The 22,119-nt window shown below is 36.1% G+C and overlaps 1 protein-coding gene across 4 annotated transcripts in view; it reads left to right on the top strand.

Annotated features, from left to right (window-relative positions):
- RB1CC1 (RB1 inducible coiled-coil 1) overlaps positions 1–22,119 on the top strand; it is a 97,058-nt gene that overhangs the window by 60,912 nt on the left and 14,027 nt on the right. For 2 of the 4 annotated variants that reach the window (XM_005563310.4, XM_005563309.4), the window contains exons 9-18: positions 151–335; positions 565–751; positions 839–920; positions 1,171–1,232; positions 2,867–2,970; positions 3,738–3,864; positions 3,954–5,854; positions 14,842–15,007; positions 17,955–18,063; positions 18,176–18,416. In XM_005563310.4, the coding sequence (XP_005563367.1) occupies positions 151–335; positions 565–751; positions 839–920; positions 1,171–1,232; positions 2,867–2,970; positions 3,738–3,864; positions 3,954–5,854; positions 14,842–15,007; positions 17,955–18,063; positions 18,176–18,416 (3,164 nt within the window). Of the gene's footprint in view, positions 1–150; positions 336–564; positions 752–838; positions 921–1,170; positions 1,233–2,866; positions 2,971–3,737; positions 3,865–3,953; positions 5,855–14,841; positions 15,008–16,875; positions 17,015–17,954; positions 18,064–18,175; positions 18,417–22,119 lie in introns of those variants that run through there. The other 2 variants (XM_073998813.1, XM_015454854.4) reach the window with 2 other exon arrangements.

Raw genomic sequence — 22,119 nt, 5'->3', positions numbered from 1 at the left:
TTCTACATTCAAGAAAAATAGAGGATTTAAAAATATTGTTAGAAGGCACAGAACGGGCTGTGTTTAACATAAAGATTTTCCACTTAACTGAATGTCCATACCTTTCATGAAACAAAATTAATGTCCTTTGAAACACTTTTTTTCTCAAAGGGATTTTTAGCTAATCAGAAGAGAGCTGAAAACTTAAAGGATGCATCTGTATTACCTGATTTATGCCTGAGTCACGCGAATCAGTTGATGATTATGTTGCAAAATCATAGAAAACTGTTAGATATTAAGCAGAAGTGTACCACTGCCAAACAAGAACTAGCAAATAACCTACATGTCAGACTGAAGTAAGTGATTCATTTATATATCTGTTTTAAGATGTTTAGAGTTGATGTTTATATTTATTTCTCCCAAATGATGGGCTAGTTTTTCCCTTGCCATTTTATTGAAATACCTTATTGATGAATTTTGTAGAGCTTATATGTCTTGATTTCTTTGGCTTAACTAAGTTAGTAAACTTACTAAGTAACTAAGTAAGTTTTGTGAATTTTGAAAATAATGGATTTTATTCTCTAGGTGGTGTTGCTTTGTAATGCTTCATGCTGATCAAGATGGAGAGAAGTTACAAGCTTTGCTCCGCCTCGTGATAGAGCTGTTAGAAAGAGTCAAAATTGTTGAAGCTCTTAGTACAGTTCCTCAGATGTACTGCTTAGCTGTTGTTGAGGTTGTAAGAAGAAAAATGTTCATAAAACACTACAGGGAGGTATGCAAGTTGAATTCTATTTTAACTGTATATGAAGTTTAACAAATTGGTGTATGTTTATGTTTAACATAAGCGTTCCTCTTCTAGTGGGCTGGTGCTTTAGTCAAAGATGGAAAGAGATTATATGAAGCAGAAAAATCAAAAAGGGAATCCTTTGGGAAATTATTTAGTAAGTGTTCATTAATAATTTCAATTACTTTTGTAAAGGAAAAAAGTTTTTATAAGCTTGGATTTCTGTAGCATACTTGATGTATATGCTGTTAATTACCATTCCTTTTAAAATGTATAGAATTGAATCCATTGTTAAATTTTAAACTTGAAGTACTGTCAACTTTTAGTTTACTTTTTCAAAAACCAGAGATAATTTTTTGCCTTAAATAAAGCTCTAAAATAACCATATTGTTAATTTCTTTATACAGGGAAGTCTTTTTTAAGAAATCGTCTGTTTAGGGGACTGGACTCCTGGCCCCCTTCCTTTTGTGTATGTATTTATTTTCTAACCATGACTAAATTCCGTATGTTTTAAAACCTTTTTTCCAGAAGTAGAGGCATTTATCAGAAACTTGCAGAAATTGTTGTGGTTTTAAAAAAATCAAAATAAAAATGTTTTTGACTTTAAAAGTCAGCATAAAGCTTGATAAAAGTCAGCGTAAAGATTGATATTTGCATTCATAATTTTTTATAAAGAATCTTCATAACACAGGAAGATAGCTTATACTGCACTGTTAGGATTGGTAGAAATAGATTCACTTAGTTTTTTTTGTTTTGTTGTCTCTTCCTTTTTTTCTTTCCATCCTTCCCTCCTCTTTCTTCCACCGCTCTTCTCCCTCCCTCCTCCTTTACAGCCTCTGCCTCCTCCTTGCCCTTCTATATTTTCACACCACCCCCATTTATATTTTGACAAATCAGAATAATAAAGCCTCAGTTAGACTTCACTGAAATTAAATATTAGTTTGGTATATTTCTTAACCATTATTATCTGGGGTCATTAATTTTATTACATGAGAAGAAACATTTCCATGATCAAAGCAATATGGGGACTTTTACCCCCATCAGATGTACTGCTTAGCTGTGTTGTTGTTGTTTTGGAGACAGAGTCTTGCTCTGTTGTCCAGGCTGGAGTGCAGTGGCACGATCTCGTCTCACTGCAACCTCTACCTCCTGGGTTCAAACTATTCTTGTGCCTCAGCCTCCCAAGTAGCTGGGACTACAGGTGCCCACCACCGCATCCGGCTAAGTTTTTGTATTTTAGTAGAGATAGGGTTTCACCATGTTGGCCAGCTGATCTCAAACTCCTGGCCCCAAGTGTTTTTGCCCACGTTGGCCTCCCAAATTGTTCAGGTTACAGGCGTGAACCACCACGCCCAGCTGTGCTTAGCTGTTAAACATGTTTCTGTACTGCAGGATTTCTTAGTGTTTTAAATGTATGTATTTTTTAATATCTAAGAATTGGTGACATAGCGATTCCCCTACTTATTTATCTGAGAACTCTTTTTTATGAAGAACATCTTGGCATCTCCACATCTGCTTGAGTAATGATTTAAAACTATTGAAGTTTTTTTTGATGCAACTCTTGGCAATTTTATAAATAACGAATTGGTAGGATTTACCAGTTAATATTTTTTATAGAAGCTAAAATTGACCAACACTTTGTCTTCTGGAATATGTAATGGGAAGGTCAAGGGAACAGCAAATAAGAAAGTGTTACATGGGAAAAAAATACATGTGTATATTTTAATATATTAGTGACTTTAACGTGGTAAATATATATGTAAGTACATATATATTTACCATATATATACACACACACACACACACGCACATACATACAGGATAGGAATACTGTAATTCCCATAAAATGATGCTAAACGCAGAGAAGGGGAGGAACAAGCGCATCCCTTGATCACTAGCAGTTCACGTCCCAGTTTACTAAAGGCTCAGAAAAATAATATGCCATATCTTTATTGAATGATATTTCTTTTTTTGTTTCTTAATCATTTAAAGCATTTTAGTTTGTTTGGTATAGTAAATTTAATTATAGTAAGAAATCATATAAATTTGCCCTCTGTTTTTTGTGTAAAAAATTTTTTTTAATTAATTTATTTTTTGGTACAGACTCAGAAGCCTCGAAAGTTTGACTGTGAACTTCCAGATATTTCATTAAAAGATTTACAGTTTCTGCAATCATTTTGTCCTTCGGAAGTTCAGCCATTCCTCAGGTAAATGTCATCAGTATTTTAAACTAATTTATAACCTTAAAATGTTTTTATTATTCTGGAGTTGTGCCAGGTAGTACCAGTAATCTTAAGAGGTGCCAAGATAAGAAATATTTATGATAGACTGGCTTTCCTGTGACTGCTTTGAGAAATTTCTGAGGAATAAAAAATGATCGAAAATGAAGGTAAAGTAAAGGAAGGTATGCCTTACATGTAATTATTTTTTTCCAGTAGTTACTTTTTGCATGCTGTTGGGAAATTTCTGACTTTTTATATATATATATATTTTTTTTTTTTTTCTTGAGATGGAGTCTCGCTCTGTCTGTCTCAGACAGGCTCACCCAGGCTGGAGTGCAGTGGCGCGATATCGGCTCACTGCAACCTTCACCTCCCATGTTCCAGCAATTCTCCTGCCTCAGCCTCCTGAGTAGCTGGGATTACAGGAGCCCATCACCACGCCCTGCTAATTTTTGTATTTTTAGTAGAGATACGGTTTCACCATGTTGGCCAGGCCAGTCTCGAACTCCTGACCTCGTGATCCACCTGCCTAGGCCTCCCAAAGTGCTGGAATTATAGGTGTAATCCACCATGCTTGGCCCTAAGTTTTAACTTTACTGATTATGACACAAAGTTCTTAAAGTACTTCTGGTATTAATTTTAAAAGGAATGATAAGGCTCTTGTTATTTTTGACATATCAAAATATTTGGTAGCTGTTATCTGCTATTTCATTAAGAAATCAGAAGTCTAATTTCATTGTATTCTGTTTCAGGGTTCCCTTACTTTGTGACTTTGAACCTCTACACCAGCATGTACTTGCTCTACATAATTTGGTAAAAGCAGCACAAAGTTTGGATGAAATGTCACAGACCATTACAGATCTACTGAGTGAACAAAAGGCAAATTCAATTCTTTCAAACAGTTTTCTTCATTAGTGAAAAATGTTTGTGTTGGTACAGCTCTTTAAGCCTTTCTTTCTGTTTTCCAGGCATCTGTGAGTCAGACATCCCCACAGTCTGCTTCTTCACCAAGGATGGAAAGTACAGCAGGAATTACAACTACTACCTCACCAAGAACTCCTCCACCGCTGACTGTTCAGGATCCCTTATGTCCTGCAGTTTGTCCCTTAGAAGAATTATCTCCAGATAGCATTGATGCACATACATTTGATTTTGAAACTATTCCCCATCCAAACATAGAACAGACTATTCACCAAGTTTCTTTAGACCTGGATTCATTAGCAGAAAGTCCTGAATCAGATTTTATGTCTGCTGTGAATGAGTTTGTAATAGAAGAAAATCTGTCATCTCCTAATCCTATAAGTGATCCACAAAGCCCAGAAATGATGGTGGAATCACTTTATTCATCAGTTATCAATGCAATAGACAGTAGACGTATGCAGGATACAAATGTATGTGGTAAGGAGAATTTTGGAGATCATGCTTCTCTGAATGTCCAGTTAGAAAGATGTAGAGTTGTTGCCCAAGACTCTCACTTCAGTATACAAACCATTAAGGAAGACCTTTGCCACTTTAGAACATTTGTACAAAAAGAACAGTGTGACTTCTCAAATTCATTAAAATGTACAGCAGTAGAAATAAGAAACATTATTGAAAAAGTAAAATGTTCTCTGGAAATAACACTAAAAGAAAAACATCAAAAAGAACTACAGTCTTTAAAAAATGAATATGAAGGTAAACTTGACGCACTAATAAAGGAAACTGAAGAGAATGAAAACAAAATTAAAAAATTGAAGGGAGAGTTAGTATGCCTTGAGGAGGTTTTACAAAATAAAGATAATGAATTTGCTTTGGTTAAACATGAAAAAGAAGCTGTAATCTGCCTGCAGAATGAAAAGGATCAGAAGTTGTTAGAAATGGAAAATATAATGCACTCTCAAAATTGTGAAATTAAAGAACTGAAGCAGTCACGAGAAATAGTGTTAGAAGACTTAAAAAAGCTCCATGTTGAAAATGATGAGAAGTTACAGTTATTGAGGGCAGAACTTCAGTCTTTGGAGCAAAGTCATCTAAAGGAATTAGAGGACACACTTCAGGTTAGACACATACAAGAGTTTGAGAAGGTTATGACAGACCACAGAATTTCTTTGGAGGAATTAAAAAAGGAAAACCAACAAATAATTAATCAAATACAGGAATCTCATGCTGCAGTTATCCAGGAAAAAGAACAACAGTTACAGGAATTAAAACTCAAGGTTTCTGATTTGTCAGACATGAGATGCAAGTTAGAGGTTGAACTTGCATTGAAGGAAGCAGAAACTGATGAAATAAAAATTTTGCTGGAAGAAAGCAGAGCCCAGCAGAAGGAGACCTTGAAATCTCTTCTTGAACAGGAGACAGAAAATTTGAGAACAGAAATTAGTAAACTCAACCAAAAGATTCAGGATAATAATGAAAATTATCAGGTGGGCTTAGCAGAGCTAAGAACTTTAATGACAATTGAAAAAGATCAGTGTATTTCTGAGTTGATTAGTAGACATGAAGAAGAATCTAGTATACTTAAAGCTGAATTAAACAAAGTAACATCTTTGCATCACCAAGCATTTGAAATAGAAAACACCCTGAAAGAACAAATAATTGAACTGCAGAGTAAATTGAACTCAGAATTGAGTGCTCTTGAAAAACAGAAAGATGAAAAAATCACCCAACAAGAAGAGAAATATGAAGCTATTATCCAGAACCTTGAGAAAGACAAACAAAAATTGGTCATCAGCCAGGAACAAGACAGAGAACAGTTAATTCAGAAGCTTAATTGTGAAAAAGATGAAGCTATTCAGACTGCCCTAAAAGAATTTATATTGGAGAGAGAAGTTGTTGAGAAACAGTTATTAGAAAAAGTAAAACATCTTGAGAACCAAATAGCAAAAAGGTAAGAATTCAGTTTAGTCTGTAATTATAAAATTAAAATATCAGTGATTCGTGTGTTTTTGGAAGTGTGTGTAATCATAGTACCTTGATTTACTCATTTACCTTGGGTAAATGTAGCAACTAGGGTATTTTCATGAAGTAAAAACTTTTACCCTTTGTCAGTGTTTCTTGCAAACAGAACTAACAGACTAAATCCATGAGTGGCTTTTAAAAAATGAATCAGCAGTTTAGATTTTCAGAGAAATGTTTTGTTGAAAGTTTGAAATGTTTTAAAGAGCTCTTTGTTTTTCCTTCTAAGTTTCTCTCTTTATTCGCAGTTTTTTTTCTAAACTCTTCAGTAGAAAATTACCTATATATGTTCTCTTTAGTATATAAAAGACTGTAAAATTGTCTTCTGCATATTGTTTACTAAAGGCTAAATCATAGATAGGAACATACAGAGTGTTCCTTATTGTTATTTTCTTAATACAATTTCAGTTATTTCCTCTGTGTTTGAAAGATGTCTTTAAATTGCAGGTTTGATACTTTGGTTGTGGATTGGTGGTGTTTTTATATTTTTATTATTGTTACTGTCTGATGTTACTGCCTTTTGATCACAGAAGATGGTTTTTAGTATTTTTATTTTTAATCTTTGAAGGGGGTTTTGTGACCCAATAAACAGTTTCTAGAACATAATTAATATGTCAATTCATTCTATCATTAATTCTCCAAGTGAATACATATATATTTCAACCTGTGTCTTGCCTTATCACTTTTAAACAGTCTCCACCTGAAAAATTTCATTAAAATCCATTGTTTGTCTCCATGTCTTCTGGACAGGACACATACTTACGTTGAATGAGAACATGATAGAAACCTCCCTCCCCTGTGTCATGTGAAGTGAGAGTTTTAGGAATTTTACTTGGCCTTTTCTACCATAATAGTCCTTGTTCCACGAGTAAGGGAAGCAACACGGGGATTCTGCCAGTCTGTAAGGATGAGTATTCCAAATCCAAAATGCTCCAAGATCTGAAACTTTTTGAGCCCTGACATGATGCTTAAAGGAAATGCTCATTGGAGCCTTTTGGATTTTGGATTTTCACATTTGGTATACTCAACTGGTAAATATAACACAAGTATTCCAGAATCTGAAATTCAGAGCACTTCTGCTCCCAAGCATTTCCATTAAGGGTTATTCAACTTGTTCCTATCTCGATGAGGGAACCATTGGGCCCAAAGTCTGTCACATGAGCACCAATAATCTCCTCCTCCTGGTAGACCACAGTCACTACAGTCCTCTCAGAGCTGGTGTTCAGTATTCCCCCAGGAGTCTGGAAAATGGCTGTAGATCTCTTCAGCATTGTAGTTGATAACTAACTCAGATCTTGGAATTAGGTGAAGGTTAGAATTCTCTTGATAAGCTAAGCCTCTGAATACTAGATTTAGAGTTTTCTGTTTTGTTTTGTTTTTACAGTTTTAATAGGTCTTTAACCGGTTCATTGTATTAGGGCCTACGGACAACCACGACCACAGATTTCTCTGGGTCAAAACCTTCTAATTACTGCTCTGGCTCTGTTGCCTGTGATAGAGCCGCATTATGTTTCTGGTGGTGAAATGCCACTAATTGACCTCTGCGACTCCAGAAGCCTGTCATTCCCATTAAATTCATTGAATTTCAGTGTTCTCATCTCTCTCTGCTGTCTGTTTTCTACAGAGCACCACTACAGAGCCTTTTAAGCATGTATTTTGCAAAGCCTTGGTAAAGAATGTATTCTCTGGGCCCTCTGAGGGTATAAGTAATAAACCCCTTCCAGTATACCTGCCTTTGGATGCCTTCTTGTAGATCAGGAGTCAGCAACTTGTTTTTGTTTATGTTTTTGTTTTGTTTTGTTTTTGAGACAGAGTTGCGCTCTTGTTGCTCAGGCTGGAGTGCAGTGGCATGATCTCTGCTCACTGCAACCTCCGCCTCCCAAATTCAAGCAGTTCTCCTGCCTCAGCCTCTTGAGTAGCTGAGATTATAGGCATGTACCACTATGCCTGGCTAATTTTGTTTTTTTAATAGAGACAGGGTTTCTTCATGTTCGTCAGGCTGGTCTCAAACTCCTGACCTCAGATTATCCACCTGCCTCGCCTCCCGAAGTGCTGGGATTACAGGTGTGAGCCACCATCCCTGGACAGCAAACTTGTTTTTTAAAGGTCCAGATAGTAAAAATTTTAGCATTTGCAGGTTACACACAGACTTATTAATATAATCTGTATGTGTGTGTTTACCATCTTTTAAATATGTGAAAAACAAGAACAGTGGCTCTCTAACTTCTGTCACAGTATCTTTTTATGCTCTCAAAAAATTGACTCCAAACTGATTTTGTTTATAGGGATTATGTCAGTATTTCTGTACTAAAGATTAATGCCAAGAAATTGAAACTTAGCCATTTTCAAATAACCTTATTACATGTTGGCATATGTAATACTTTTTTTTTTTTGGAGACAGAGTCTCGCTCTGTTGCCCAGGCTGGAGTGCAGTGGCGCAGTCTCAGCTCACTGCAACCTCCTGGGTTCAAGTGATTCTCCTGCCTCAGCCTCCCTCCCGAGTAGCTGGGACTATAGGTGGGTGACACCACGCCCAGCTAATTTTTTTTGTATTTTTAGTAGAGACGGGGTTTCACCATGTTAGCCAGGATGGTCTGCATCTCCTGACCTTGTGATCCGCCCACCTTGGCCTCCCAAAGTGCCGGGATTACAGGCATGAGCCACCGTGCCTGGCCATACATAAAGACTTCTTAATAAAAACTTGTCTGAAATGAAAATTAGTTCGAAGAGTACCATTGTTCTATATATTTGCGAATCTCTTAAGTTTTGATTGAAGTATATGGGAAAAAAATCCAACCTTATGCTGAATGTAATTGGAAAAAGAAAGGAATATTTAAATAGCCTTTTCAGATGATTGTTGATATTCTTTGTTACTAAATCAAAATCAGCAAGTGGTAATTTCTGAACATTAGTTTTTATTGTGGAATATGAAGCTATCAGTGGATTTTCTCATAATCTTAACATTTATTGGTACATCTCTTGTACTTGAATCTTTTACTCATGTATGATTTTGTGGCATCATGAGTTGGTAATTTGGAAAACACCAGTTCACTGAGTTAATGCAGCTCTTCCAACTGTTGACATATTTTAGAACTAGTAATTTTTACTATATCAAGAATAGTCTAAGAAAAAACAACCTCCCCTTTTTCCTCCCCACTTTGAGTGACTTGTGGTGAAAGATAAAATGACTACAAATAAAGTTTGGTGCTAATGTCTTTAATGTGTGTTCAGGTGCCAGTGGTTTTATCATTGGTGCCAATATTAACAAGGTGAAAAACGACAGCACTTTAGTGTTACTGTGAAAACAGTTCTGACTTCACTCGTTCTCTGAATGTGTTTGGTTAACCCAAGGCTTCTGTGGATCACTCTTTGGGAATCATGAGCCTGAAGAAATGATTGGCAAACTTTCTATAGAGGCCCGGATAGTAAATATTTTAGGTTTTGTGGGCCAAATGGTCTCTATCCAAACTACCCAGCTGTACCATTTTAGCAAGACAGCAGTGAGACAATATAAATGAACAGTTTGGCTATGTTCCAACAAGACTTTAATTATAAAAAACAGCGGATTGAATTTACCTGCCCTTGGTCTAGAGTATCTCATTTTGCCATCTAATTTTCATTTAATGTTGGTTATTCTTAAGTCTACTTTCCAGGCAGTCAACTTAGCAAAGTCTGTCCCTCCTCTTGTAACTCTCATTAGATCCATTCCCATACTTATTTTCCGTTTTTCTGCCAAAATATATTAAAGATTCTGTAATTGCTTTGCAATTCCTCCTTTGTTAGACTTTTAAATCTCCAGAGATCTGGCAGTTTGAGTGTAGCAACGGGTCTGGAAGTAATGGTGGGAGATGTTGTTGAAAAGGGTCATCTCATTGAGAAGAGGACTACCTCAAGTGAAGGGACACTGATTTCCTCAGACAAGGTAGAAAAGGCTGTTGCTTCCAGGAAGGGAGGTTTGATGGGATTTGGAGGCACAGCTGGGACATGTCCCAAAGCCTTGCCCTCCTTAGTCGTCACTGGTTTTCAAACAACTACAAGTGTCTGCTGTTCTGCCATGTACTGCCCTGGTCTTCCAGTGTTCTATTTTGCACTGGCAATGAGGTCATTACTGCTTTCAGATCAGAGAATTAATCTCAGATTTCCATGTTTTATGGGATTTTTTTTTTCCTCGAATCGTTTTTTGTATTGGGATTGAGCTTATAAAACAACCACTTTTAAATATTTCAGGATTAAAGGGATTAGTATCAGATTTAGAGTTTACACGAATGTTGGGAGACTGGATAGTAATCTGGTGAAGGCCAGGAGATCTATAATAGAAAATCATCTGAACCACCAAAGTTGGTGGCTTAGGAAACTGCTACAGTTCTTCGAAGACTTTCATCAGTTGTCTACCAAGACCCCCAAACAGGTGGTTTACTTGCAAATCTCTTATGAATCTCACATTGCCCACATGTTTGGCTACAACCACCTCCAGAGTCTCTCACTTCAGCATCCCAGGTCAGGTGTGGGTATCTTCCACTGGCAAACTCAAACATAGAACCTACTGAGGAAGGAATTCTGGATAATATCCCTGGCTTCTCTGTCATGCAGAGGAAACCTTTGAAGAAGAATGATGCTTATGTGAGGACACAGTCCGGCACATTTCCCTTTCACCACTAGGTTCTACATATGCCAGAAGCAGCATTGAGAGGCCAGCTGCGAAGGAGAAACATTTGTAAGATATGAATACGCAAATTAGCTATGTCTGTAATGTCAAGAGCTCCCACAGTAAATCAATAAGAAAAAGGCGCACAATCTGTTAGAAAAATGGACAGAGATATGACGAGATCAAAGAAGAAATACAAATGGCCAAAATGTAAATACTGTCCGGTCTACTTGTGATTCAGGAAATGCAAGATCAGAATATCTTCTATTTAATTTGGAGTTATTAATAGTTTATATTAGTTTTGAAAATGTAGGAGAAAGCTTTCTCCTGTACCTTTGTACAAGGAAATGAGAGCAGAACATGTGTGTATGTGGTTTTTGTGGGTCGGGAAATCTACCTACTACATGATTAATGTCCCTGCTCCTAGGAAGTAGTGATATGGATCTGAGTGAGTATGGGTGGGAGCATTTTAATTTTGTAATTCTAATTTCAAAAGAAGAGATTTTTAATTTGTTTATTATTTTTTTGAGACGGAGTCTCGCTCTTGTCGCCCAGGTTGGAGTGCAGTGTCGCGATCTCGGCTCACTGCCACCTCTGCCTCCGGGGTTCAAGCGATAGAAGATATTTTTTTTTTTGAAAAAACAGTGAACTAACTGTTTACTAGGCCGCATTTTAATTTAGTCAGTGTTAAGAGTTCAAGCATCGAGACAATCTAGTTTATGTTCAATGTAAATTTTCTAGTTGATAGAAATATTTGGATATAATACAGTCCTTTGCTAGAACTGACATTTTAATGGTGGGAAAAACTGTCAACCTTTAGAGATGCTTTTTTTCAAGTTTCCATGATACTAAAGTTCCCAGCTGATAACAAATGTATCTGCTTCCTTGAGTTTCAATGTCCAAGCCTCTTTAAAGTATTCAGATATGCAAAGACAGGATTATGCAAGTTTCTTTTAGGTGGACAACCTTTATTGATGAATTCCTTAGGTTTCTGTTGTAGTGTTGTTAGATTAAATACAGTCATTCCCTCTTCTCTAGTTTCATTTTATGTGATTTCGTTCTTCATGGTTTCGCTTACCGCATGGTTCGAAAGTATTAAATGAAATAAACAATTCCTGAGTTTTAAATTGGATACCGTTTTGAGAAGCACGATTTGTCCAGTGTATCCATACTGTGCAGTCTCCACACATTAGTCATTTGTTAGCCATCTGGGTTATCAGTATCACAGTCCTTGTGTTCAAGTAACCTTTATTTAATGGCTCCAAAGCACGAGAGTAATGATGCTGACAATTTGGGTATGCCAAAAAGAAGCCTTGAAGTGCTTCGTTTAAGTGAAAAGATGAAAGTTCTTGATTTAGTAAGAAAAAAAAATTAAATGCTGAGACTGCAAAGATCTACAGTAAGACCCAATCTATCTGTGAAACTGTGCAGAAGGAGACAATTCATTCTCTTTTTGCCATCACACCTCAAACTGCAAATGTTAGGACCACAGTGCATATATTGGAAAAAAAATACAGGGTTTGCTACTATCTGCGGTTTCAGGCATCCACTGGGGGTCTTGGAACATATTCCCTGTGGGTAAAGGGGGACTACTATATTTTTCTAACTAAACTGTGATACACCTTTTCTTCATGACCTCCCTCCCCTCTACACAACTTGCTCCCCAAAGAAAGGCAGTGATGCTGGTTAAAACACAAAACCTATTTTAGCTGTTAGCCTTTCATTGCTAGGGTTAATTCCCCTCACAGGGCCATTTCAGATCCTAGGGTAATGTACAATAGAAGTTGTGTGGCAGATAGTCACTTGGAACATTTTCTAATGGGAGCTTCAAACAATACAGCATAGTATGTACTTTTGGCCGGATTAATACAGCCATAAGAAACCTGTCTTCAGTACGGGATAATGGTTATTTTTCATGTCATAACCTGTCCATTTTTTGCTTTTACTTTATGAGTCAGTAAATGAGATACCCTATGCTAATCACCTAGTGTTCTCATTCTGGTTTTGGGGATGATACAGTGTTTACAGAGTGTCAGTGGTGTCTATATCTGTTTGTGTACCTGGAACTGTGTCCTCTTGTCCCTGTATTATCCCAGCACAGCACTGACCCTGAAATGGAGTACCCCAGGCAATCCAAAGATGCAGGACACCTAGAAATTATAAGTACTGGCTGTGCATGACCTCCCCTCCCTCACTTGCACAATTTGAACCACACTTTTTCTAATACAATTCTAGGATCTTTATCATGTTGAAAGCTCTCCTTCAGGCTTCTTTACTGTGCCCCATTTCTTACTAATACCCTTTCTCACAATAGTCTTTTCAAAACCTAGATTCACACCGTATCATTCTCTAGACCAAAACTTTCAATGACTTTATATGGTACTTGCAATGAAATTCATATCCTTTACTGTTCACTATCTGTCCTTCACTTCTCCAACTTCAGTGCTCTCTTGATTTGCTCCTTAAAACCCGGCCTTGTTTTTTACTCCTGAAAGTTTCAGCTTACCTTAGAACTGTGGAGATTTCTTCAAGGAAGACACTGGCCAAACAGGATTATTTGTAAACCCTGCCTATACCTATTTTTATCCCAAGCACTTCATTGTTAGTAGTCTGAGTCCCTTTTTGTTCCTTAGTAAGACTTTGATTTATGTAGTATGTCAGTTTTCCAGCCATGGAATAGTTTAAACTTGCACATCCCCCTCTTCAGCCCCAAAGGAGAACCTTTAAAAGTAAATCCTTCGTCTTAATTATATTATGGAATATATATCCTGTCCTTTAATTAATTATATTATGAAATAGGGGATTCCTATTCCAGCCTTTCTGGGAACTAAATAAGGAGTCTCAGACTTTGATAGAGATACTGTTTCAAACTGCATATTCTGTGTTTGGCTGTTTAAAGCCATCTCTTTGGGGGAAAGGTTATCTGAGCAGCAAGTTTAAGTTACTAGATTTTTATCAGTAAATTTGGAAGCATGAATAAAAAGATTCCAATAATTTTTTTGTATGATTGTTGGTATAAATAGTGTATTTCTATCATATAATTAGATTAGGAAATTACGTAAGATACGTGTAGAGTGAACATTTTAAATACATGCCCATATTAATTGCAGAACACACCCTGATTTCAAAAACATTAACATATCATTTAAAAACAAATAGAGGGACATTTAAGCCTAAAAATTGACCTGTTAAGTAGTTTTTTAATAACAGCAACTTCTTGAGGCTTAGCAGCATATTTTAATACTAAGCATTTTTCATCTTCTTGAAGAAACCTTTTTTTAATGCTAAGGATTATTAAGTTGAAAGTAGATAAGATTAATACTTAGAAGTTATAATTAGAAGTTATTGAGTTATTAATTATAAGTTAAAATAATCACTAACCAGTGTTTGTTCATTTCTTCTTACATTGTCCTATTCTCATCTCTAGCACTTTGTCAGCAACACCTGAGAGGTTAGCAAGTCTTCAGGAAATGAGTATGAGTTCAGGAATATGTAGATTTGTTTGTGTAAACACTTTTCAGTTTTAGCTTTGTGTTGCCTACTTGATACCAAAATAAATCAAAGCCTGTTTTATGGAAATGAAAGCATTTCAACATACGCAATCTTTAGATGTTTCTTTTTTCCTAAGTCATTGTGTAAATTTCATGTATAGGAATAGCAAAACTGACATTTGAAGTTGAGTTTACCTATTTCCTATGTGTATAGTCCCTTACCAAAAAATACTTTTTCCTTATGTTGCCCAGGCAGGATTTGAACGTCTGTGCTCAAGCAGTTCTCCTACCTCAGCATGCACCACTGTGCTTGGCTCTTGATTTTTTTTTTTTTTCCTTTTTTTTTTTTTTTAGAGCTGGGGTTTCACTTTGCTGCCCAGGCTGATCTTAAACTCTTGAGCTCAAGTGGATCCTCCCACCTGGGCCTCCCAAAGTGCTAGAATTGCAGGTGTGAGCCACAGAGCTTGACCAAAGAATAAAAGAATGGCTACTCCATGGGCAGAGCAGCCTCTTGATTTTTATGTATGTTGATACAAGCAAATTATCTTGAATGTATCTGATATACTGATAAAAATCAGTAAACCTTGTTAGTGTCAGCATCTAATCTGTATTAAACTTTTACGTATTTCCCTTTACTTTTTAGATTCAAAGAGAGTGTTCACACAGATATCTTTCATGCTACATTATTAGGCTTGAGGAAGATAAATGTCATAAATATGATATTTGGTATATTTGTGTGTCTGTAGTTTTTTTTTTAATTTAATGCTATATTTAATTTATAAGTCCTGCCATTGACTCTACCAGAGAAGATTCTTCAAGCTTAGTTGCTGAACTTCAAGAAAAGCTTCAGGAAGAAAAAGCTAAGTTTCTAGAACAACTTGAAGAGCAAGAAAAAAGAAAGAATGAAGAAATGCAAAATGTTCGAACATCTTTGATTGCAGAACAACAGGTCTGTATCTCTTTTCCCATTTCATTTATTTGAGAACTAAAGAAGGTAGACGTAAACTAACAAATATAATTTCTTTATGTAGCTGAGGGTTTCTTATATCTTAGATGTGATTTTCCTTACATTGATCCTGTTAATAAATTTCCTCATGACAAAAGCATGTATTTTTAAGAATGTTTTATTTTTTAGTTTTTTTACTCATCCGGAAAATAATATTTTTCATGTTAATATGTCACATGACAATACCAGGTGCTTCAAAATGAGACAGTCTTCGATTAGAAGTGAGGGAATGTGAATTTTGTTCCTGGTTTCTTCACTACCTATGTGATCTTGGATAGATCATTTAACCTCTTTAGAACTAAGATTAGTTTTCTATGAAATGATTTTTTTAATTTGAAAAATGATTTTTATTTTTTCTCTAAGCTTCAAATTCTCTAAACTTTGTTATCCCAAATTACATTCAGATCAACATAAATATCCTACACTTTCTGTAATTCTTATCCTTCTGATAGGCTGGTAGTAGATTAAGATGGAATATTGTTGAATTTTGTTAATGTACTTATTGTTGTTGGTCTATAGTAAGAGGTAGTGCTTGTGAAGTATGTTGGGGCTAGATCAAAAACCAGATGCCTTGTTAGAGAGCTTGTACTTTACCTAAAGTACTGGACAGCAGCTAAATACAATGGCATAATTAGATTGATACTTAATGAAGATCACCCACTGGAACGTGGAGAAAGATTGGAGAACTGCAAAGCAGTCAGCTGGAAGAGCAATTTGGTAGCTACTGGTAGGATTCAGGCCAGAGAAAATATTGCAGTTTGCGGGATACATTTTGAGGGATACATTTCTGAAACTGCATATTATGGTTGTTGTACACATGTAATATTATGTGGTATTTTTCCTTTTCCTAAAATGTGTGGTATTTCCTAATATTATGTGGTATTTTTCCTTTTCCTAAAATGTTATGATTAATTAGTGTCTTTGTAGAATTTGAAGAAATGTAAATCAGAGAATGGGAAGAAAATATAGTTCAAACCTCATAACAATTTTAGATTTTTAAGGCCTAGGGAAAGAAAGAAGAGCCTGGGAAAAGGGAATGAGAAAGCGCAACCAAAAAAAAAAGTGTGTGGCTTAAGGGAAGCCAAGGAAAGTTAACTGTTCAGGGAGGAGGAATAGCCAAGTTTTAAGTAAGAATTAGCAATAAAAAGGTCATTAGTAACCTCTCTCTTTAAGAATCTAGATTTATAGATTCTTCTCTCTGATTTATTCTGCATATTCATCTGTCTGTGTTGCGTTGTCTCTCTGTGTGTTCTTTTATAAACACGTGTACAATTTCTAAAATTAAGAGTGAATTAACTGAAACCAAAAGTATAGTATTGACAGCTATCTAACTTAGTTCTTCATGTTTTAATGCCTCTTTTAATATTTGTAAAATAAGAGCGGGAGAAATGACTTCTAAGGTACCTTCCAGTTTTCCATGATGTGTATGTTAAGTTATATTTATTTAAGGTGATTTGTACCTAACTGTGTATAGGTGATTTCTGAGTTGGAACTAATTGGTTCTTAACTAGCCCCCTTTTTTCATATGCCAATTACAAGTTGTGATAATCTTCCTAAAAATTCAAATTACAGAAATGGCAAAGATCTTGAAAATAAACATAATGGTTTATATTATATAAGTGTTTATTTTCTATATATAAATAAAATACATAGAGATGGCTTAATACAAAGCCATATCGTAAGTGTTTCTTTTTGAGAGATCTTCCTGTATGCTTTGTGGCTAGAAATTGTATTTAATTCAATATTTAATGAATTTATTAAAGTTTTATTAAAAATACTGTGTTACTTTTCCTAAATCTCCCTATTGCCAGCATTGTTAGCATTATTCATTGATCCAAGGACCATAGAGCTCTTAAAATTTTGGAATTAGAAATACTGGGCAGATGAGAAGAGTCAATTTAGATCATTTCATCATTCATCCATTGCTTTTACATTTCAAGAAGCTCAGAAATCTTGTAAGTAAATTTTTTTTTTTTTTTTTTTTTTTTTTTTTGCCTCTTAAGAGACAGGGTCTCACTCTGTCATTCAGGCTGGAATTCAGTCGTGCAATCATGGCTCACTGTAACCTGGAACTCCTGGGCTCAAACAGTCCTCCCACCTTGGTCTCCCCAATAGCTGGGACTACTAGCATGTGCCACCACGCCCGGATAATTTTTAAATTTTTTGTAGAGTCTCAATCTTGCTTTGTTGCTCAGGCTGGTCTCAAACTCCTGGGCTCAAGCAGTCCTCCCACCTCGGTCTCCCAAAGTGCTGAGATTACAGGCGTGAGCCACCAAGTCCGGCCTAAGCAAAATTTTTAAACAAATTCAGTCATCTTTATTAAAGAACTGTGCAGTTAAAATTGCCAGATTGTCTCATGAGATCCATGCAGGCAGTTGGGTATGTGAGCTTCATAGTAGAGTTTATAAAAGTGGGGGAGTAACAAGTCTAGCCAATATAAATCAGCATTCCAGTGACCATGGCAGATATCCAAATAAGAGAAATAAGGAAGATAGAGTCATATCCAAAATTGTTAGGGTGGTGATCAAATGCTCAAGACAAAAGGAAGGTTTCAGAGGCAGGATGATTACTCCAGGAAAAAAGTGTCTAACAGCACTCTAAATTATTGATTCTTCTAATTCTTCAAAATTTCAAAATCTCTGACAGTAAATACATGGACAATAATAAGAAAATAGGATTTGCTTTCAAGAGACTTAAATTGGAACCAAGAAAGTAGAACCTTTGCCCACAGTATGTTGCATTTTCATTTTAAAAACATTTCACAAATCACACCCTATCATCTCCATGTACAAATGTGCCACAGAAAAGAATATTTGCAAGTTTATTTTCTAAGTCCTAGCTGCTAAGTACATGTAGATAAATTTAAATAATTATTATTATCTTGTTCCAGACCAATTTTAACACTGTTTTAACAAGAGAGAAAATGAGAAAAGAAAACATAATAAACGATCTTAGTGATAAGTTGAAAAGTACAATGCAGCAACAAGAACGGGATAAAGGTTTGTACTGTTTTGTACTATTTTTTAAATTTTTCAAAGTGAAAAAGATGCATTCGTGCAAAATGGTTTTTTTCATTACGTAATACTTTTTTTCAATTTGGGGGTCTTTCAGATTTGATAGAGTCACTTTCTGAAGATCGAGCTCGTTTGCTTGAGGAAAAGAAAAAGCTTGAAGAAGAAGTCAGTAAGTTGCGTAGTAGCAGTTTTGTTCCTTCACCATATGTAGCTACAGCCCCAGAACTTTATGGAGCTTGTGCACCTGAACTGCCAGGTGAATCAGATAGATCCGCCGTGGAAACAGCAGATGAAGGAAGAGTGGATTCAGCAATGGAGACAAGCATGATGTCTGTACAGTAAGTATGGCTATTTTCAGCTGTTATTTAAGGCTTTTAAAGCAGTAGTGCAATTCCATAAGTTATAAAGCTCTGAAGAGAGGAAATATTTTTAGCATTACTGGTTGTCCACAGCCCGTATATCTGAAAGTTGTGCTATTTTAATTCTTTAAACTGTAAATGTAAGAAAACATTACCGAATGAATTATTTTGGGGAACTCTCATACTGTACATAGTATGTGCACCAGAATTATCCTATACTGCCAAGGTAAGGATCATGGCAGTAGTGTTGAGCCATTCTTACTTACAAGGAATGTTGACATTTTGTGGTCCATTACCTATAAAGGGGTTATTGTAGTAATGAATATATTCATTTTGGTGAGGAAAGGCAGGGAATGGTTTTTTTATTATTATTGTTTATTCATATATAGCAAATGTTTACTGAATTACATTGAAATCCTGGCAGAGCTTATTGGAATTTAGAACTTTCTTAACAGTTCTCTGTTGAATATAGTGAAAGACCACTAAAATTGTGCTTACAATTATATCTGTGGGACACAGAACTGGGAGGAGAAAGGGCTCCTCTCCAAAGGACCTTGCAAGTAGAGTTTGCATTTCTAGTTGCACCTCTGGGATTTCAGATATGGGAACTGAGATTCCAAGGGCAGAAAGTCCAGATCATTATGCCACACAAAGAATTATGCCCAGTGGGTCAGTGAACACTACACCCCCATGTGAGATAAAGTAATTCGAACAAGTGATTACCAAAAGATATCATAGAATCACCATGGTCCCTTCGTTCAAACAGATCCAGGTTCAAATTCTGAGTCTGGCACCTGCTTGGGAACTTAAGCAAGTCATCTTCCCTTATTTTTCCATCAAGATAGTTGCTTTGGGCATTAATTTTTTTTTTTTTTTTTTTTTTTTTTTTTTTTTTTTTGAGACAAAGTCTCACTCTTTTCCCCCAGGTGGAGTGCAATGGCACAGTCTCGGCTCACTGCAACCTCCACCTCCCAGGTTCAAGCGATTCTCCTGCCTCAGCATCCCGAGTAGATAGCCGGGATTACAGGCATCCACCACCATGCCTGGCTAATTTTTGTATTTTTAGTAGAGATGGGGTTTCACTATGTTGGACAGGCTGGTCTCGAACTCCTGACCTCAGGTCATCCACCTGCCTCAGCCTCCCAGAGTGCTGGGATTACAGGCCTGAGCCACTGCGCCCGGACAGGCATTAAATTTAATGAGCACCTTTGAGAAGGTCTGGTACACAGTAAGAAACCAGTAGGTGTGGGGTCCTTTGTACCTCACCCCTGCCCACTCAGAGGAAAGCAGTCATTTGCATCTTCATATAAGCCTGTGAGGCCAGTATTATATACTAATACCAAATCAGACAAATACATCAAAAAGAAGAAAACACATCTTCTGTAACTATTGACACAAATATTATCAGCAAAATACTAATAGATCCCATCTGGCAGAATACAAAACAAATTCCAATTGGCTTTGTTTCAGAAATGCAAGGTTGGTTTAACATCTAAAAGTCAATTTATGTCATACACTGTATCAGTAGAATGAATGGACAGAAAAAAACATGATTATCTCAATAGATGAAGAAAAAGCTTTTGACAAAACCCAACAGCCTTTCATCATAAAAACACTCAACAAACTAGGAATTGACTTCCTCAACCTATTAAAAGGCATCTGTGAGAACCCACAATTAACATCATACTCAATAATGTAAGATGCTTTTCCCCTAAAATCAAGATGAAGATGGCCTGCTCTTGCCACTGCTGCTCAACATTGTACTTTGAAGTTCTATCAAGGGCACTTAGGCAAGAAAAAGAAATTAAAGGCATTGGCCAGATGCAGTGGCTCATGCCTGTAATCCCAGCACTTTGGGAGGCTGAGATAGGCAGATCACCTGAGGTCAGGAGTTCAAGATCAGCCTGGCCAACAATGGTGAAACCTGGTCTCTACTAAAAATAGAAAAATTAGCTGGGCATGGTGGTGGGCACCTGTAATCCCAGCTCCTTGGGAGGCTGAAACGGGAGAATTGATTGAACCTGGGGGGCAGAGGTTGCAGATTGTGCCCCTGCGCTCCATCCTGGGCAACAGAACAAGACTCTGTCTCAAAAAAAAAAAAAAAAAAAAAAAAAAGCATCTAGATTGGTAAGCAAGAAATAAAACACTCTATTTGCATACATAGCCTTATCTTTTATTTAGAAAATCCTAAGGACTCCTCTAAAAAAATACTGTAATTAATAAACTAGTTCAGTAATGTTGGAGGATACAGGTTCAGTGTGCAAAAACAAACTGGCGCTAGCTGTGGTGGTGCATACCTGTAGTCCCAGCTACTCAGGAGGCTGCGGCAGCAGGATCGCTTGAGCCTAGGAGTTTGTGAACAGGGACGACAAAACAAGACCCTGTCTCTTAAAAAAAAATTATCATTCTTTCTACTAGCAATGAATCATCCAAAAATGAGATTTAAAAGACAGTTTCTTTTCTGATGGCATCAAAAAGGTAAAAATACTTAGGAATAGATTTAACAAAAGAAGTTCAAGATTTGTACAAATTACAAAACATTGTGGAAAAAAGTTAAGACAGAAGGGCATCCTGTGTTTACTGACTGGAAGACTTAATCTCCTTGAGATGATAGCCTGTCCCAAATTGATCTGCAAATTCATCACAATTGTTACCGTAATCTGAACTGTGTTTGTTGCAGAAAAGGGCAAGCTGATCCTAAAATTTATACGGAATTGCAAGAGTCCCAAAATAGCCAAAGCAATCTTGAAAAATAACAAAGTCTCACACTATTTGACTAATTTTAAAATTTGTAAGCGAGGGTAATAAGACACTGTAGTGCTAGCCTGACATATATCAGTGGAATAGAATTGAGAGTCCAAAATAAGCCCTTGTATTCATGGTCAGTTGAACCCTTGCATTATGATTAAGGGTGCTGAGGCAGTTACATGAAGGAAATCGCTTTTTCAGCAAATGGTGCAGGGATAGCATAGCTTGATATCCTGATGCAAAAGGATGAAGTTGGACCCTTTCCTCACCATATGTACAAGTTAACTTAAATAGATCATAGACTTAAGTGTAAAAGCTAAAATTATAAAACTCCTACAGAACTCAATCTTTATGATCTTTATATTAGGCAAAACCTCTTCCTAAATAATTAGCATGTTGAAGAAGACAGAATACCTGCCTTGCATCAAGTTGCTTAAAATATAATTGGGGGATTATACCTGTAGATGAATTTTAAAACCTAAATAATTGTTTTTTCTAATGTTACAGCATTTAAAAAAATTTTCTAGTTTGTTTTTGGATGTTTTAGTGTAATGGGCAAATTCACACCTGGGATAGTAACTAGTGAGTGCATAGCATCCACTTAGTAAATCTACTGAAGTCTTTAGCCACTCAAGAACTACGACTTTATCAGTAACATGGATTCAGTCACAAGTAGGAAGAAGAGTGGTTCTTAATACCTGGGAAAAATAAGAAATTTAAAGACATCTCTAGATAAATGCATACACAAAGTTTTACTTATTATTTCAAAAGGTTTGTAGATCTAGGTCTGCTACAGAGAATATACAACATTGAAATTACATGCTAACTGAAATAAGCTGCTTTTGAAAATTTATGAAAACCCTTAAATTATTAAAGTGATCTGTATTAATATTTTAATTTCTAAAATCTTGAAGAATGTAAAGTTTAGAATTTC

This window comes from Macaca fascicularis, chromosome 8, assembly GCF_037993035.2.
Source record: "Macaca fascicularis isolate 582-1 chromosome 8, T2T-MFA8v1.1".
In the NCBI taxonomy this organism is placed as follows: domain Eukaryota; kingdom Metazoa; phylum Chordata; class Mammalia; order Primates; family Cercopithecidae; genus Macaca; species Macaca fascicularis.
This window is presented reverse-complemented; position numbering and strand designations above follow the sequence as displayed.